The following is a 20,324-nucleotide window of genomic DNA, read 5'->3' as shown; positions in this document are numbered from 1 at the left end:
CACACACAAAAGCCAATCATAGCAGCTATCTTATGACTAAATTTAAAACCAGACCAACTTGGCTGCTTTTGCTTATAATGAATTCCTATCCGACCCTCATTTTTTTTTTTTTAATATAGGAGGGAATAAACACTCAGGAAACACCTGCAAATAAAATTTATAACTGATTCCATTCTCTGTGCCAGTGGTTACACTGGTAATTTTAGAAAAATGCACAGTTGTAGATGACTAAGAATAACTGGCTTTGATGCCTTACTTACCAGACACTGTAGCAAATATTCCAGTATTCCTGGGCTAAGTAAGCCTATACTTGCGGGACCTGGACAAACACAACAAACATGAGATATCATGAAATGGGCCGTATTCTTTTTCATCAGTAGCTATTAACCGTAAAATTGCTTTCTGAACTCTTTGACAAGGTACTCTCATGCACACTGTCTTATTTAAGCCTCCTGCTCTGAGGCAGGGAATAGCACTGTTCCCATTTCACAGCCAAGCAACTGAGCCCACAGTGAAGTGACTCATTCCGGTGTACTTGGGGCGCACATGGCAGAACTGGACCCAGCACCCAGGTGTCCTGATTTTGAATACGTTGTTTCTTCCACCATACATGATCTAATAACTGGCTGAGCTATTCTCCTGGATTTGGATGTTAACTTGCCTAAAGTGGGTAATGTTCATAAACAAGTTAAATATCTGCTTCTCTTCTCAGGAACTGCTCCAATTTAAAGTTCCTTTTCCTCTTCCCTGACTTAGTATGTCTCCATTATCTGGCTAAACTTTATAAACTGTATACATGTATATTATCTAGTATATGCATATATACCTATATAATCTTTATTATACTGAATTTAGCCTTTTATTCTTAATTTTAAAGCAAATAAGTAAAACCTTTTCTTTTAAATGTCTCTCTGAAAATCCTCAAAGCTAAATTAGATTGCATTCATCTCTTTGGCCTTTGAGTAATTTTTTTGCAGTTGGTCCTTGTCCCTCAATTTTTTTTTTTTTCCCCCTGGTGGTGGTAGTTGCAGGGCAGATACTCCTTTCTGGGACAGCAGGTTTGAATAAAGACCTGCAGTGCAACCTTTATGTCAAACAACTGAAGATCTTTCTTGGTAGAGATTCCCAAAGTTACCTGCTAGTTTCTCGGCCAAGCAGCCTAGGACTGCAGATGTGTTCCTGTGTTTGGCAGGATGACCTGAGTCCTGGCAAGCTACTTCTCCATTTAAATTGAGAATTTCAGTCAATTTCTGGAGTGCATCCTAAAAACAAAAATGTACAAGTGGATTTGATAAGTATATTACTTAGGCTTTTTTCCCCCAAGGGAATTATTTGAGACGAAAGCTATCGCCAGCCATTAAATTAACTCAGAACGAACATAAAGACATGATATAATGCACCCAATGATGTCATTATTGATGGGAAATGTTAACTGATCAACCTGGAAGTTTTCTTACATGAATTGTTAGATTCCCCTTCATTCAAAATGTACCAGTTGTATCAAAAATATGCAATATACTCTTGAATCATTAAAGAGACTAAATCCACCCAAATGCCAAAATGACTGATAACAACAGGGCCTTAGTGATGTTGAAGTAAAAAGTGACTTACAATTTTTTTCTTTTTTTTTAAATCAAGCAAGAGCAAATCTCACCAGGGTTTTTGAGGCAAATTGTAACAGAAACCTCTTATAAGCTCAGGCAAAGGTCAGTTCATCAGTGACTAGGCCAAAGGTTTTTTCTCTTCTATCCATAATGTTTTTCCATGTTGTGCCCAAATATCTGAGGCTTAAACAAATGAAAGATGCCAGCATCCAAAATTTGAAAAAAAAGTAGTCCATAGAACATACGGACTAAAGCAATGAAAGTTTGATGCTTTTGTTCTATATAAGGGAAAATCAAGATTATGCCAATCTTTAATATGTTTAAGATTTGCAGGTGCTTTCAGTATAAGTTTTTTCTCTTAATAGAAAACATTAAAGAAAACCTTTTGTAAGGAGAAAACTCTTTAGCAGAAGGTAAGAAAATCAGCTCAGCAACTGAACATTCTATTTCAATTTCAAATACAGATTGCCATTTCAGATCTAAATGCTTTCATTTTTAACATTTTAAACTCAAGCTTTATAGTAAGTTACTGATAGAGGATGTAGCACTTCATTAGTATTAAAAGACAAGTTTACGTAATGAAGTCAATATTGAATGAAACAGACCCCAAATGTATAAAGAGGAAATGCATTACATCAAAAGTTCTTTGTGGTCGTTCGTCCTCTGTTTAAGCATACGTGACAGTTTCATAAAAGACAAGTATTAACTTACTTTAGTGGGCAATGGACATTCATCTAGTAACAATGTTATAACAGCTGGTCCCAGTGGATCTTCCAATGGAATAACTCTAATTAAAGACTGGACAACGTCCAACCATCCTTCATCTAAGAGCAAACCAAGAAGATTATATGGTGGAGCCACTATTTTAAAAATGTAAAAATACAGAACTTATAACACAAGGTGACTTCACAATAAAATAGAAACACTTTTGGCTTTTATCCTATAGCTTTTAAGCAGCTAACATTGGCATGGATGTAGTCATTAATTGTAGTCATCATGGTAGAACCAAAGATTCTTAATTTATAGGAGCCTGGTGATTTGGAGTCATCTTCATTTGGAGAAAATTGAAGCTATGGTCCTGGGTTCTCAAATCATAATGAAAATAGTTTCAGTGTCTTATTTATGACATAGGAATTTACTGAGAAGATTAAGTATCTGAAGCGGTTGGCTCTACTTTTAGAATGACACTTAGGAAACTGAGGGACAAAAAATTCCTCCCCATTCTGGAAGGGCTATGGTCAAAGATCTATCAAATCCCAACAAAATTTTTCTTTTAATAATTTTGGTGAAATAAAACCAACACTGAGAGGTGCAGCTATATATTCAGGATGCAGTATACAGTGGTTATTATTACCCCTATACAGGAAAATTTCCATACACTAATGGCTTTTTTCATGGTCACGTGTGTTAAGTACTTTTGGAATCTTATTTTTTAAAAATGTGGCCACATTTCTTCATAATCATTAATTCATTAGAAAGTATTTTAAGAAAACTTTAAGAAAAGAATACCTGTTTCTGCCATTTCGTGCAATGTAATCATTGAATAGGGAGGTTCCTGATCACTGAAAAACAAATAGTCAAGACATCAAACTTGAAGAACTAAGAAATGACAATCCCAAATAAAAACTCAAACTGAAAGTGTGGCAGGAGAGAGAGAAAGAAGAAATGAACATGAATGGATACAGAGAGAGATGGAAGAGACAGTTGCAGCTCCACTCTGTAAGGACCAACACACACCACATGTGCTCATTCCCAAGGCCGCCGTATGTGATGGCTCACAAATAAAATGGGTGGGAGGGCATAGGAAAGGACCACCACTGGCCTGAAGTAAAAGCACAGGGCTAAAACTGGAGGCCAGGGTACTTTCAGCTTTCCTCTAGAGGCCCAATGCTAATGAGATGAGCCAGGGAAGTCAACATCATCTTCCTCCAACTTACCTCAAAGAAACACCAGGAAGGGAGATTACAATCTCAACAGAGGATTTATGGAAGCAAGGGCCTACATAAACATCTTCATTTTTAAGGGTTCTTCTGGGAAATACCACTATTTGCTTGAACTTCATAAAATGGGTGTTAGAAGAAAAAGAAACCAAACTTAAGCGAGGAGCTACTTAATATTTTAGACACTGGGAGCACCTGGGGGGCTCGGATGGTTAAGCATCTGCCTTCGGCTCAGGTCATGATCTCAGGGTCCTGGGATCGAGTCCCACATTGGGACTCCTGGCTGAGCGGGGAGCCTGCTTCTCCCTCTCCCTCTGCACCTTCCCCTGCTCGAGCTTGTGCTCTCTCTCTCTCAAGTAAAAAATTATTTATCTGTTTTTAAAAAAAGATTTTATTTATTTGTCAGACAGAGAGGGTGCGTGCCAAGTGCACAAGCAGGGGGAACAGCAGGCAGAGGGAGAAGTAGGCTTCCCGCTGAGCAGGGAGCCCGATGTGGGACTCCATCCAAGGACCCTGGGATCATGACCTGAGCCGAAGGCAGACGTGCTTAACTGACTAGCCACCTAGGCATCCCATAATTAAGTCTTTAAAAAAAATTCTAGACAATGCTCTAAAATGGCATTATATTTATATACCTTAATTCAGTGGGTTTTCAATCTGTAATCCCAGGAATCTTAAGGAGGAGCTTTAGGGGAACTTCAATAATGAATGAAATACTCTCCATCAAATAATGGTAAATCTAATTGCTTAGGGAACATATTCACATTTACTTACATATTGCGGCTCTCTCTTTTACTATGAAGAAACTGCAAAAACTATTGTCTTCAATCATTTAATCCTCAGAAGAATCTTGTGATATGGGAATTATTAAGGTCATTTCAGGTACTTATTAAGTATTATTTATTTGACATATCCTGTACCTTTCCATAACAAGGGAAAATTCTCATTTAAAAGATTTGTCTTAAATGATATAACTGACTGATTACAAATATTTCTGGAGAGCAATCTAGCAATAATGAAATTAAATGTGCCCAACAATGCTAGATAAACTATTACACAGGTAGGGGCGCCTGGGTGGCTCAGTCGTTAAGCGCCTGCCTTCGGCTCCGGTCATGATCCCAGGGTCCTGGGATCGAGCCCCGCATCGGGCTCCCTGCTCTGCGGGAAGCCTGCTTCTCCCTCTCCCACTCCCCCTGCTTGTGTTCCCTCTCTCGCTGTGTCTCTATCAAATAAATAAATAAAATCTTAAAAAAAACCCTATTACACAGGTAACAGATGCATATGAAGTTATTTGCTGCAGTGCCATTTGTAGGAACAAAAATTTGGAATTAATCTAAGTGACCATCACCAGATTACAGGATAACAAAATATAGTACTTTCAGGCATACAAAGATATACTCTGCAGGAGTCAGAAGCAGTTGTAGCTTTACATACAGTAACATAGGTCTCAAACATAATGTTGAGAGAAATTAAAAACAAGATTTATACAACTGTATCACTTATGTAAATTTTTTTACAATTTATTTATTTGACAGAGAGAGAGAGAGAGAGCACAAGCAAGGGGAGTGGCAGAGGGAGAGGGAGAAGCAGGCTCTCCGCTGAGCGGGGAGCACGATGGAGGACTCGATCCCAGGACCCTGGGATCATTACCTGAGTCAAAGGCAGACGCTTAACCAACTGAGTCACCCAGGCGCCCCACTTATATAAGTTTTTAAAATCATACACAAAACACTAACATAAACTTCCTATAGAGACATAAATATATATACGGCAGGCAGATTGGAAGAACATCACAAGAATGGTTACCCACTGATATTTGGATAGTGGGTGGCAAAGGGGACAATGGGGTTAGGGAAAAAGGGGAAAATAATAAAAATATGGCAAAGTCAGTGACCAATAAGGACTATGAGGACCTCAATTCTACACAGATTCACTTAAAGGACACCCACATCCTTACATTCAAAAAACAAGATAAACTTCTTTGTGGAACAGAAGTGGAGCAGAAATTCCTGGTGGAAGGCAGGAGCTAAAGCCGTAGGACACCGGGGCTCACTGTCTGGAACTAGACAGAGGTGACCAGGAGCCACAAGCCTGTGTGGTAGGTAATGGGGACCAAAACCCCACCTGTGCAGCTTGGACAGGGTTCCCTGCTCAATTTAAGAAGTTGAATAAGTTATGAATTATCATCTGAGCTACAATTGGTATCAAGCTGCAAGTCTCCAGTGACAGAAAAGGCAAAGAAAGCCATGCAGCAGGACTTGGGCTTCTCACAGTGATATGGGAACTCGGAACCACCAATTTTAGGTTCAGTCATAGCCTGAAGGTGGATGGGGATGACAATGAAAGTGACAGGAAGAGAGAGAGGCAGAAAGACAGTGTGACAGAGAGGGAGACAGAGAGAACACACAGAGTGAAGAAAAAACTTCCATCAGGACTCTGTAAATTATAGTTCCAAACCATATGAGAATAACATTAATACCATTGACAATCTGAAGATAAAGTCTCTACCAAAAAAGGGCAAATAACAGAACTTCAAAATGATTTTAAAAGAAGTGTATTAAAATGTGTTTCCTTTTTTTTTTTTTTTTAAAGATTTTGTTTATTTGACAGAGACACAGCGAGAGAGGGAACACAAGCAGGGGGCGTGGGAGAGGGAGAAGGAGGCTCCCTGCTGAGCAGGGAGCCTGATGTGGGCTCGATCCCAGGACCCTGGGATCATGACCTGAGCCGAAAGCAGACGCCCAACGACTGAGCCACCCAGGCGCCCCTAAAGTGTGTTTCCTATAGCAACTCTCTCACTCTAGCTTTAGAAACTGCTCTCCTGGGGCGCCTGGGTGACTCAGTTGTTAAGCGTCTGCCTTCGGCTCAGGTCATGGTCCCAGGGTCCTGGGATCGAGCCCACAGTGGGCTCCCTGCTCAGCGGGAAGCCTGCTTCTCCCTCTCCCCCTCCCTCTGCTTGTGTTCCCTCTCTCGCTGTGTCTCTCTCTGTCAAATAAATAAATAAAATCTTAAAAAAAAAAAAATAGAAACGGCTCTCCTCTCAGAGCAATGTTACCCTTTCCTAAGTAATAAGCAGAAAGAGGACAACAATCACGGCCGATCGCTCTCTAACTGTGACATCTGCAAACACCCTTTCACGTAAACTTGTACTAAGTCCATCTGTCCTATCGTTCATGGTTAGTTTTAACAGCCTTATCAACTTTATAGGTTATGAAATTCTTCTCCTTCAGTAGCTTCTGAAAAACAAGCTACAGTGACTAGGTTTGTTAACTGTCTGAATCCTGTTTTGCCATTAGATTTACTGACAGGTCCCGTCACATTTGCTCTCCATCTGCCCTGTTTGTCCATTCTCAGAAGAGTTATAGCTATAATTCGGTGTAAGCAGGTTTAAAATAAAAGTGACCCTATTACTCAAATGTATGCTGCTCGCTTCATGTAAGTGAATTATACACTTCATCAACAAGTTCATTTATAATTTGTAATATTTTCTAAAAGCTTGGAGATAAAGCTCCTACCTTGCTCCCAAACACTCTTAATCACTCTTTTTAAAAAATATGGCAAAGCCTATTCTGTACCTGTTTTTCCAATGGGCTTAAAAACACTGCTTGTGGTTTACTTCCTTATTTAGGAAGGGCAACTTCTCATTATAATTTTATAGTATGTTTTAAATGTCACCATGAAGAAACTTTAAATAACAGCTTCTAGCCCCTTGCCTGGGTTTGAGGGATGAAAATGGCATAGATTTATATTCAATAAATATTTTCTACAAAAATATGAACATTAAATTAGTTCAGATACCAGAACTACTTCAAAGCCTGGTTTAATAAACTTAGGAAGGCCTTTCTGAACTGGTTATGGAGAATATTTCTAAGAGCCACCTTTCCCCAGCATGTTTTATGGCACAGAAAAATGTGCAGAATAAATTTCTTTCTTTTTTTTTTTTTTTAATATGACAGAGAGAGACACAGCGAGAGAGGGAACACAAGCAGGGGGAGTAGAGGAGGGAGAAGCAGGCTTCCTGAGGAGCAGGGAGCCCAATGCGGGGCTCGATCCCAGGACCCTGGGATCATGACCTAAGCCGAAGGCAGACGCTTAACCATCTGAGCCACCCAGGCGCCCCAGAATAAATTTATTTCTATGAGGGGAAAAAAAGTCACCTCAGAATAATATGCACAGGTATACCTTGCTTAATGCTATAATTTTGAGGAATTAAACAAAACTGGATTTTTAGAAATGTGATGATCAAATAGTTAGATACTTAAAATTTACTAGCAGAGGCTGAAGCAAAAAGAATCCACATATAACTTAAAAAAAAAACCCACAATCATCTGTTGAACAACTAGAATGTGCAAGGCCCTATGCTAGATGCTTTATATATATTATCTCATGATAATCCCTGTAAGAAAGGTATTATTCCCCTCTTATAGATGAGGAATCTGAGGCTTAGGGAAGCAACTCACCCAGTGTCATGTATCTAGTTAAGGAGCTGGGCCAAAATCTGAAACTTGGTCCATCATGGTTCTAAAACTTTTACTCCTAACTACTGAACTGCATGGTTAAAATATTTTTTCAAGGGCGCCTGGGTGGCTCAGTTGGTTAAGCGACTGCCTTCGGCTCAGGTCGTGATCCTGGAGTCCCGGGATCGAGTCCCACATCGGGCTCCCTGCTCAGCAGGGGGTCTGCTTCTCCCTCTGCCCTCTTCCCTCTCGTGCTCTCTGTCTCTCATTCTCTCTCTCTCAAATAAATAAATAAAAAATCTTTAAAAAAAACATATTTTTTCAACTTGAACCATGTTCTCCCATTTCACTGTTATTCAATCTGGGATTTCACACTTAGAGTTAGACAAAGCAGGGGAGAAACAAAAAAGGTACAGGGGAGCCCTGCCGTTTCAATTTACAAGCTTCCCAAATGGATCGGAGATGGCCAAATAAGGGATACAAAAAGGGAGGAGGATGAATATACTCTCCTTGACCCAGGTCCTTCCGTTGCCAACAGAAAGTGCATGCAGCCATGCTCTTGGAAAAATAACTCATCTTGAATCTCTGGTCAGTGGCGTAGATAGGCAAGCAAGATAAGAGTTGGTCCTCGTGAAACTATTTCCTATTGCAGCTTGCAACACAAACTCACTCCATGTTTACTACATGCCCTAATAAAGATTGTAGCTTTAATTAGTGTTTTCTGCTATCGAAATGTTTAGACATTTCCAGATAGGAGTAGATGTAGCAAGTAAAAACATCAAACCTTATAATTTACTCTGCCATCGGAGGAGAAATAAAATATTCTCCCTTGCCTTATAAGCTCATGGCTTGAATATATTCTAATGAAGTGAAGGACACTATAGTTATGGTTCCTCTAGAACATTTTTCATCACATAGGGGGTGACTAGGGAGTCAGATACTTACTTATCTACAAGAGTCCGTATGACTGCTAGTGTGTCCAGCACTAGCCCGTCTACATTTTGTTTCTTTCTCCTTGGCTCATGGGGTCCTCGGCCCCTCCTTGGTGGCCGAACAGGATCCCGGGGTTGGTTCCTCGTGTCAGCAGTGGGTACTGCACTGTTCTCGGCCTGTTGCTGCTGGTTGTCAACACTGTCTTCCGCTCCGCTGTCATCTCGGCAGATACAGGAATTACCCATGGTAGCTGTGGCACCTCTAGTCCCCAGGAAGTGGGCTATGTGCTCCTCAAGAGTCAACAGCAGACCCTGGCCAAGGCTTCTGCTTACTAAGAACACGGCCCAACCAAAGACAATCATTTAGATAGTTTTCAGTTTTCCAAGTACTGTTTTCATAATCTGGAGTCGAGGAACTTGCATTCTATTTGTTTTTAACAACTGAATGTGGCAGAATGTTGCAGAACTGATCTCCAACATTATCAATTACAGGGAATCAGGATCATCCGGTGGCAGTTCTAAAACAGAAGAAAGGAAAAATGAATCCAAGGTTCTTGGTCACTTAATTACTCAAAACTTTCTTAGTTTGTTTTGTAAGCATTAGGATTACAAGGGCAAATCATCTTTGGTTATTTTTATAGGTTTCCAACACAAAGATGTACCTTTGCATAAGAAAACTGACAATTAAGAATTCCTTTTTATTATTATATTATAAAGTTGATTGCTAAACCATACCCATGTAAACAGGAGTTACCACTGATTTTTTTTAAACCATATGTGTGGTTCTGCCCATACAGAAATACATTAGAAGAATGTGTGCAGTTGTTTCAAGCGCTCCTTTTGTGGATTCAAAAAAAACCGAACTGTCTCTGTTTTAAATTTAAATGTATGCGCAAAGTTAATATGTTTCAAATAGACTATCTAATTACAGATGTTTGTTGCTTAAGAAGTTATGATATGAATGTGATAGCACCCACTCGATATCTAGAAGAATAAAAGGTAGAGTGTTTCACTTGAATGCAATCACCAAACTGCACAGATTTCCCATTTGGAGGGACTCTTGAGAATTTACAGAAATCACAGAAGCAGTTACAAAGATTTTCTGCTATGTAAGCAACCCTGTTTGGGGAGAGGCAAATATGTATCACAAGATTACATTTTCACAATGATCAGTTTGTTTTAGGACATGTCTGCTACAAAGTTACGAAGGATGCACCAATTATCTTTGTCCAAAAATACTGACTAAGCACCTTGTGCCCCCATCATGGCGGTACTGGGAGAACAAAGATGGACAAAGCCTGTGCTTTGGATGGAATTCATGGATGGCCATTCTCATCCCATACAGTATGTTCATCAACAAAAAACCTAATGACAGGACCTGGTCTTCATTAACGAGTAAATCTGGTTAGGTTTAGAAAGGAGGATCTGGAAGAAGAAAATGGACAGGGTGGGGTTGGTAACAGAAAGCAAAATCACGCCAAGACCTGGAGATAGGGCCCATAGGGGCACAAATGGACACAAGGAATAGAGACTAGTATGCACTCTCCACTCAACATTTGGTTATTTATAATTAAATGTGCATATACTGAGTACCCACCCAGGAATAGAGATAAATAAAATGTGTAATTCAATGGAATTAGAAGCAAGAGAAGTTACTTCCATTATTGGGACAGATTTGCAGCAAGTTCTAAATATTTGCCCAGTTTAATTACTGCTCATGGAGGAAAACTGAAGAAAAGGAGACTGGTGGAGATGGAAAGTCTTTACACATACATATAATAATCTAATCTAATCTGTATAGAGAGGAGAGACAAGAAAAGGAAGGGCAGGAGGGGGATGGGAAGAGAGAAGAGAGGCAACAGACATGATCTCCCTCTAGACTACCAAGACAGCAATGTCTGAACCAAGTAATACCATAGGTGTTGTTGGTTCCCCCAAAACAGTCAGGTGGTCTTTTAAAATTTGGAGGTTAGACTTAAAAGGATGTGACTGGAGTATAGGTAGGAGCATGAGGCAAGGACTCAGCTGGAAACAGCTTTTTAAAAGAGGACACAATCTAAACTGGCAAAGAGTTGAAGTAATACCATTCCCATTACTGCAGGGACCGTGGGAGACGATTCCCCCTGAGAGGGCAGGTAACCAAGAGATTTCAATGCTTAAAAGGACAGAAGACAGAAATCAGAAACAATGCTTTTAAGAGGGTCCCTGGTGTAAATTTCAATTGATCTTACAAATTATGCTGCTTTCTGAGAAAGACCAAAATGTAACAGTTAAGCCATGCTCCTGTCCTTCTCACAGAATGTTCAGAGAGGGCACGGCTGGAACAATGAGGGGGTAAAGAATCCAAGGTTTTCTGGCAGGTTTGCCCAGCTGATAGGCCACTAGTGCACTCCCTTGAAATCCCAAAGTACTATATTAAAACTTTATCTGTTAACTTATTTTTTTAAATATTTTTTATTTATTTATTTGACAGGGAGAGAAAGAGAGACAGCGAGAGAGGGAACACAAGCAGGGGGAGTGGGAGAGGGAGAGGGAGAAGCAGGCTTCCCGCTGAGCAGGGAGCCTGATGCGGGTGGGACTCAAATCCCAGGACCCTGGGATCATGACCTGAGCCCATGGCAGACGCTTAATGGCTGAGCCACCCAGGGGCCCCTATCTGTTAACTTTTTAAAATGAGAAATGGATGCACGTTCATTTCCAGACCCAAATGCTGTATACAGTCTACAGAAAAGTGTAAGCCTCTCTTCTGAGAAGAAAGGCTTTCTTCATAGCCCATTCCCTTTCCCAGAGGTAACCCCTGCTAAAAGCTTCATGTGTCTGTTTCCATACCCATTATTATATACCACAAAACTTTTTTAAACTTAACTAGGACAGTGCCATAACCATTGTTCTGTGGTTCACTTTTTTCCCCTTAACAACACATCTTTCTATACCAGAATATCTAAACTACTCCTCATCCCAGTTAAGACTGATTTGAAATCTATACTCTGGATTGTCATAGTTTCTTACTATGCCATAAAAATCTATGTCTAAACCAACTAATACTTTGGGGATGGTAGAGGAGTGGTCTAGGATTCAATACAAGGGAACTCTATTTGGGAATGCTTCATCTCCTGGCCAAGTGCTTTCTCACCCTAAACTGCTCCGTGGTGTCAAGGTTACTAGAGCAGAGGGAATTCTACTGGTTTCTCTAAAGCTTCTGAGCCTTTCCACGCCATCAGTATGGAAGTTGGGACAGGCATGACATGCAAATAGTAGAATCAGTCCAACCAGACACATTAAATTGGGGAAGGTATGTATACCTAAGGAAGGGAGACCAATCCGGTATTAGAAAAAATTGGTAACAGGGCACATGCGTGGCTCAGTCGGTTAAGTGACTGCCTTCGGCTCAGGTCATGATCCTGGAGTCCCAGGATCGAGTCCCACCTTGGGCTCCCTGCTCATAAAGGAGTCTGCATCCCCCTCTGACCCTCCCACCGCTCGTGCTCTCTCTTTCTCTCATTTTCTCTCTCAAATAAATAAAATCTTAAAAAAAAAAAAAAAAGGAAAAATTGGTAATGATTTGAGAATGTCAAGGTGAGATTAAGTCCCAGAAAACAAAGTGTTAGAGGGGAGAGAACAGAGGATCCTTACAGTTTAATACCAACACTTGTAAAGCTATTTAGATTAACAAGAAATGCTGGGAATGCTTGTGAGAAAAGCAGTGGGTTTAAAAAAAGTTTGTTGAATCTCAGAGTCTTAAACTTCATTTTATCCAATTTTTTTTTTTTTTTTTGCTAAACTGGATAAAGAATTAATCAATGCAGATTTCCTTTTAGTACAGTTCCAAAGTAAATGGGATATCTAATACATACAGGTATTTTTTTAAAATCTGACTGAACTTGGAGGAAGATGACAAGAATGTAGTGGCCTTTTTTTTTTCTATTTCCATGTTGAATTCAAGTGTAGTTCAGGTCAGTTTCTTCTAAGAGTCATCTTCCCTAAATGACCCAGAAGAAGATGCCAACCACACAGTTTGTCATAGGAGGAAACAAAGTAAAAAAAAATTTTTTTTTCAAATATTTTAAAACCAAAGACTTTCTCTTTTAAGGACTAACTGTAAAGACCAGGTGTAAGGAAGACTTAACTAGGTGGGAGGAGCTGTGAGGCATTGGAAGGAAAGTCTATGAAACATACAAGAAAAAAGTAAGAGCTGGTATCTTTAAAAACCTCTTGAAATGGACATACAGAGAATCTTAAGGGTTACAGCTAAAGGCAGGGCATATTAATGAACAAGTGTATGATCTTTTAGATTCATTCAGTGCTAAAGAATGTATAGCTTTTCATCTGGAAATCTTCGTCACTCTTGGTACATTTCTCAGAGTACAAACTGTGAATACTTTAGGCAAAAGACTGGGTAATGAAACTAAACAATTATACTTTATACAGCTTTGTTTTATCTCATTCCAAAAAGCGTTATGTGGTCCTCTTCCCAAGGACCATTGTTTTAAGACAGTAATACTCAGCCTACAGATCTTCTGCAGGACGCCAGAGGCCTCCTCCAGCAGAGCATGGGTTTGCAGTCCGACAGACTGGGCTCAGGTCCCAGCCCTGCAATATTTACAGCTACGTAGTCTAATTACCCTGGCTATTGACACACTTAAAAACATGGAGACAGGGGCGCCTGGGTGGCTCAGTCGGTTAAGCGTCTGCCTTCGGCTGAGGTCATGATCCCAGGGTCCTGGGATCGAGCCCCGCATCGGCTCCCTGCTCGGTGGGAAGCCTGCTTCTCCCTCTCCCACTCCCCCTGCTTGTGTTCCTGCTCTCGCCATCTCTCCTCCTGTCAAATAAATGAATAAAATCTTTAAAAAAAAAACAAAACATGGAGAGAATAATAGTTATTACACAGTACTAGAGTGAGGATTAAATGTAAAAGAGCATGTCAAACGTGTGGCATGGAGCCTAATGCACTGGATCCAAAAATGCAAGATGTTATTATAAAATAAGTAAATAATCTGGGATGTGGGGACTCTGGAATAAGACCTGATTTAAGAACACTAAGATAATTAAATAAGTTATCTTTTATAGTTCTCATCTACTCTGTACTAAAATAATTTTTACTTATCTATACTTTTAGACAAAGAACCTTCGAAGGGATTGTGCTTAATCATCCTGAAGGCGATGGGTATTAGAATTGCTTAGGTGCTTCTAAAAATGCAAATTCCTGGTTCCACTCCAAATCGCCAGAATCAAAATTTCTAGGATGTGGCCCAAGCAAGTGTTTTCTTAAAATTCTCCAGTTGATTCTGATGATGGCCAGCTCTGGAAATCATTGTGTTATAGTATCTAACACAGAACCTGTCACAATAGGCAGGACCTACGGACGGAATGAAGGGACAAACTGAAACACTACAGAGTGATTCATCTGGGGTCAAAAAAAGTTAATCTCCCTTTCCAGAAAAATGAACTAAGACTATCTTTGAACATAGCCTTTTGGAGAGGGCAGCCAAAAAAACCATAAGAATACAGTTACATTCATTAATGATTACATATAGTACATATCAACACAGTGAATAAAATAGCTCCGTGTGTTTCCCACCAGATCCACTCTACGAAGCATCATAACCTGCTTATGGGTACCCTGCTAATGGGTAATGTCATTCAACCGTTGACAGGCTGAGTGGAATGGAAAATGAGTAAGAACAGAGATTATGTAAAGGCAAAACATCTCAAATACCTATATACTTCCCCCAACTTTGAAGACTACTTAGCATTAGATTGGTCGAGTCTCAATTTTGAGAACCAAAAAAAAAAAAAAAGCTAGTCACATAATTTAAATAGACACAACGATTAGATCTGTGGCTGTAGCAATCATCAACTGATTATAATGATACCACTGGATGCCACTGCTTAGTAGAGACACTTTTTACCATCTAAATGGTAATGCTTTGTAAATCATTATACTGTTCATAGCCATTTTGCTGCAAGAGCATAATTATAATCATTTCCTTTTACAAAAGAAAGTGAAGACTATTTTTTCCACTTCTATGTCACTTGTGATTTATTCGATTTTTACATTTTATCTACTTTAAAGCTGCTTTGAAAGGAAAAAAAAAAATCAAACTGGGCCTCTCAGTAAGTTTAGTGTTAAAGTGGTGAGGTCTGGTACTCAACACATAGACCTCTACCATCATAAACAGCTCACCACAGAGACATCTGGCCAACTGGTCTAACCCTGTCTGACAATGGTCCAGGAACCAGTGATTCAACTCTTCAAATATTTGCTTGCATTCAATCATAATACAGCTCAGTGGCATTAAGAATACTTTCTTTTCTCTGAAAATAAGACTTCAGGATTATGCTGCCAAGAAAGGAGAAGCTGGTTAAATGAATGGCCATAGGAAGAAAAACCAAACTTTGGGAATGACATTACTATTGCTGTCCTCTTTGCCTCATCATTCCAAAACAGTGTTACAGGATGCCGTGATTTTTTCCAATCTACTCACCAATTCCTGAAGACTAAATCCTACAGCATGAACAGTAACAACATGTAATACACTGGAAATTTTAATGGTTTTTTCATTAGAAAATGTTTTGGACTTTATCCTAAGGCAGTGAATGTATTACAAGTGATAACTTCCAGTGTCATATTTAGTGCCCCCCTCAATATTTTATTATGAACAAGTTCAAACACAGAGAAAAGTTGAATTTTACAGTGAACACCTATATACCCACCATCTACATTCTAACAATAATATCTTACTATAGTTGCTTTATCACACATCTACCCATTTCTATCCATCATCAGTTCATCTAACTGGTTTTGATGCATTTCAAAGTAAATTACAGGCATCAGTATACTACCCCCTAAATCATTCAGCATGCATATCACTAACTGGACTTCAATATGTTTTTAGAGGTTAAATTTACATATAATGAAATATACAAGTCTTAAGCATCTATGTGCCAAGTTTTTGTTTTTTTTTTTAAGATTTTTTCATTTATTTGACAGAGACACAGCGAGAGAGGGAACACAGGCGGGGGGGAGCGGGAGAGGGAGAAGCAGGCTTCCCGCGGAGCAGGGAGCCCGATGCGGGGCTCGATCCCAGGACCCTGGGATCATGACCTGGGCCGAAGGCAGACGCTTAACGACTGAGCCACCCAGGCGCCCCGTGCCAAGTTTTGTCCAATGCATACCCCTATGTAATTCAAACCCTATCAAGGTAAATCTACCCATAAATATATTTGCTTTTAAAATATTCTACAGGACACCCCAAAGACCATAATGTTTTTTTGGCTCAAGATTGTGTTTAAATTGGGAAAACTTGGGAGGTCAACAAGGGATTATTGGTAGTACAATAAGTGGATAAGAAAAGTGTATTATATGTCAAGAGTATACTCGCGAGTTGAAACAGAAACCACCTGAAGACATTTTAACAAGGGTGTTTTTGTCTCTAGACGCTAAGGCATCTGATATTCTCTGGTTGGGGGGGGGGTTGCGAGGGGAAGATTGTGAAATATTTGGTTGTAACTTCACTTTTCCTCCAAAAGGAAAAGCAGTTCTGGTAATAAGGTATTTTTACATGTCACCCAGGTGTGCAAAACTGTCTGCAGAAGCACTGCCACCTGAGGATTAAGCCGGACAGGGCACTATTATCCCTGGGATTGTAACTAACCTTCATGTTGTCTGAGAAGAGTACTGGGTGATTCTGATCCTTCTGCTATGTACAGAGGTTAGTTTAAGAAAGTATGTCTTTGGGGCACCTGGGTGTCTCAGTCAGTTAAACGTCTGCCTTCAGCTCAAGTCATGATCCCAGGACCTGGGATCGGGCTCCCTGCTCAGCGGGGAGTCTGATTCTCCCTCTGCCTACCTCCCCCCCGACAACTCGTGCTGGCTCTTGCTAAGTAAATCTTAAAAAATAAATAAATAAAAAATAAAGAAATGAAGGAAGGAAGAAAAGAAAGAAAGAAAGAAAAAGAAAAAAGGAAAGAAAAAGAAAGAAAGAAAAAGAAAAAGAAAGACAAAAACATGTTTTGGGGGGAAGTAGTTAATTTTTATGGTTGATCTGGTACAGAAGGAGTATCTTGAAAAAGCTTCTCCTAAAATGTTAAGAGGTTTTTAACTCAGTAGCAGTAGTGTCAGTGGTCAGGTGAGATTTTTTAGCAGAACAAATTATAGAATACAGCCCTGGCCTGAAACAGTACAAAAGAAAAAAGACAAGTCCTTTTAGCATTCAAAAAATGCAGTAAGAAATAAAATATAGGGCTGGGATAAAGTAAGGAATTTCCAGAAGCAAATAATAGCAAAAAAGGAAAAGTAAATAATACTTGCCTGGTCTCAAAGATTGAGAAATTTGCCTTGAGCCCAGAAAGGAAATACTGTGGAAGAACTGAGGTGAGCACCAATGATGGCTGCGGTACAGAGGAGAAAAACAAATGTAGTACTCCATACTATTTGAGATTTTACCCCCCTAGGAGGCCAGATAACAAGAAATCGGTTATTCAAACACATTCATGATACACAACTCGGAGGGAAACGAACTTTACTATTACAGAGAACTCTTTGCTATTGAAACAAAATGTGTTGACAGCATGAATAGCAACACTTTCCTTAAAGAGACCTGCTCAAAGCAGTATCTGAAAACACTCAATTGCACACTCAACTGGATACCTATTAGAAGCTAACAGGTAGTCAGGAAGTATTTTAGGTGAATTTATTCTAAAATCTGTAAAAATTGAGTGTTTCCAAAGGAGTTATCACTTTGAAAAACTCAGACGTCATTTAATAAATATAAATCCAATGCTTATATGCCAGGCACTAAGCAAAGATGAAAAGAGGTCCCTCATGCTCTTGGCAAAGGGATGAAGGACAGCAATACAGCAACACTGAGCGCCTGACCTATAATATAGTACATGCCATAGAAGCCTATGGATAAAGTGTCAGGTCCATGAGGTGGAGGCTTCCCCCTCTACCATTTTTCCAGTGGAAAAGGAACTTAGTGACTTTCAAGTATCTCTTACAAGCATGTTTTTAGGTGACTATACATACCAGCATTAGCAAAAGGGGAATGGAAGACATATTTGCGCTGCTACACGTTCATGTACACATTAAATTATAAGCCAAAACATTGTTGGTGGGAATATTCCCAACCACACAGTAAAAGGTTAACCAAAAGCCCATAAATTAAATTGATGAAGCTAATATTAATTTCAATTGGCGGGGGGGAGGAAGGAAGCACAATGGAAAGCCAAGATTCATCTGAGACAATACTGAGGATGATCCCAAATAAGCACCCTTCCTGAATATGGCAGGAACCCCCATTCTGTATAGCACATGGAAGAAGCTCTGCAGTAGTGCCAAGGTTCCCAGGACAGACTCTGGGAGACAACAGTAAACTCTAAGGTTATAGTAGTTTTGGTTTATGAATTCCCTGTTTCAGTAATTCTTAACAAGTCACTTGGTAGGTTATTAATAAGTAGCCCTTAGGCATATGTAACTATGAATAACTATGAAGCAATAAGAACTGAAAAAAGGAGCTGTACTTCTCACAAAGAAGGGTAGAGTGGAAGCCATACTTGGAGAGTCACGGCATTAGGGGGCCCAGGAGAGGAAACTTAACTCTTCAGGAGGTAGAAGGAGTAAGAAAAAACTAACACTGAAACATTAAACTGAGGTACTAATAAACTTGCCAAGTAAGGTGTTTCAAACCTTCTATTTGATGTGTATAAGACCCATGAAATTATGCCTGGAAACTATAATATCAAGCAACAAGAAAGTTACATGAAGGGTTCATTCATTAACAAACTTAAGAAGTGCATCAAGTCTTTGCTTTTTCAAATGCATTCTTCATTTTCAAAAGCTCAGAAAGGGAGAATATTCTCTAACAGCCAACCACTGTTTATAAAATGTTTGCCTCATTTAGCCTTGTATATATCATACATATAGTTATCTATAGTTAAATATGCTTTTACATATTTAACCAGCAAGCATTACCTTTTGAAATGGACACAGAGAGTAAAATTTAGCAATATGTACCTTTTTTCCTAATCATATTTCAAAAGCAGACTTATTGAATGGAGAAACCAAAGGGAAAACATTCTTTCGCACTCCTAAAATTGTACAAGTCTCCTTCTAACGATTGTGGCCCAAGTTTTAGCTTTCACTACTTCCTGACTTTTCTATTTTTCAATTTTCTAAATTGTACACAAGGAAAAAACTATCCAAACTCAATGGTAAATGCAAAAATGCCAAATATTTGAAGAGAAGCTCAACTGATAGTTTACTACCCTCAAAGAACTCTTTGAAATAGATTGCTGGTTCCATTGTGGTTCCCATCTGTGGTGCCTAATGATTTTCCATTTACTTTTTCAGCCCTGTGACTATCACATCTACTTTACAAGGATCTGACCACAAAGCAGAAAACTTCCAATTTAAAGTTGTAATGGTCATTACCATCCTTAGGAATTCCTAATAATTTCTCCAACTATATAGATATTAGAGTATCCAGGTGAGTTGTATTTTAAAGGATGCAAAGTGACTTCTCACTTCATTAAAAAAAATTACTTCCCATTATTTTTGTAATTCTTGATAGACTGACTTAAGCTCATGAGTAGAAATAGACTGCTGTAAATGCACTTCAGGAACACACAACAATTTGCTATTCTCTTGCCAAAACATACTTCAGAGCTGTTGTTTTTCCCTATTCACTACAGAATAACAAAGTTTTACACATAATGCTAAGTTTTTATTTCCCCTTGATTTTTGGCTAATTTACTTAGGGAAAAGTCATTTTTTTTGACAAATCAGAAAAAAAAGTCCACACAGAGTATGCTGGAACACTTCCTAATCAATAACTTAAAAATAATCATGGAGTACAAAAATAATGAAGGGTTTGTAAAAACAGCAAAAGCAGGACACAGGCATTAAGCAGTAGGTCAGGACAGCATGTATCCTGGGAAATCAGAAAGCTCATAAAATCACCACAGTACACTTTTTTTTTTTAAGACCCATGAAATATAAAATTAGGAAAACAGGAAATGCAAGCCAGCTTTTTGTTAAAAAAAAAAAAAAAAAGACCAAACTTCAAAAATCACCAATTACCCAACATTTGGAAAACCAGCTCTAACAAATACCAGTAACCAAACATTAGGAAAATATCATACATGGACACAATTATCTTATAACCTCATAGGGGGAGCTACAAAGCAAGATGTCATTGCAGGAAATGCAAATTCTATATATGGTGAGAAATAGAGAACCACCGTGGAAGAGAATTTTAAAAGCAATTGCTAATGTGCCTCATAACCCATAGTCTGAAGCCACCACAGAACACAGAAAGGCATAGTATTCATGGGGGAAAAAAGGTCTCATCTCCAAAATCACAACTGAGAGAGGAAGCATGATATTCACTA

The 20,324-nt window shown here is 39.2% G+C and overlaps 1 protein-coding gene across 4 annotated transcripts in view; it reads right to left on the bottom strand.

Moving 5' to 3' along the window:
- Window positions 1-20,324, bottom strand: part of RSPRY1 (ring finger and SPRY domain containing 1) — a 42,491-nt gene that overhangs the window by 20,472 nt on the left and 1,695 nt on the right. For all 4 annotated transcript variants that reach the window (XM_044922162.1, XM_021705796.1, XM_044922163.1 and 1 more), the window contains exons 2-6: window positions 8,947-9,451; window positions 3,114-3,166; window positions 2,316-2,428; window positions 1,136-1,262; window positions 261-319 (exon numbers count right to left, since the gene is read on the bottom strand). In XM_044922162.1, the coding sequence (XP_044778097.1) occupies window positions 261-319; window positions 1,136-1,262; window positions 2,316-2,428; window positions 3,114-3,166; window positions 8,947-9,296 (702 nt within the window). In that variant the 5' untranslated portion in view covers window positions 9,297-9,451. The remainder of the gene's footprint in view (window positions 1-260; window positions 320-1,135; window positions 1,263-2,315; window positions 2,429-3,113; window positions 3,167-8,946; window positions 9,452-20,324) is intronic.

Source organism: Neomonachus schauinslandi, chromosome 16 (genome assembly GCF_002201575.2).
Source record: "Neomonachus schauinslandi chromosome 16, ASM220157v2, whole genome shotgun sequence".
NCBI classification, from domain to species: Eukaryota; Metazoa; Chordata; class Mammalia; order Carnivora; family Phocidae; genus Neomonachus; species Neomonachus schauinslandi.
Note: the sequence above shows the minus strand (reverse complement) of the source record. Positions and strands in the feature narration are given on the sequence as shown.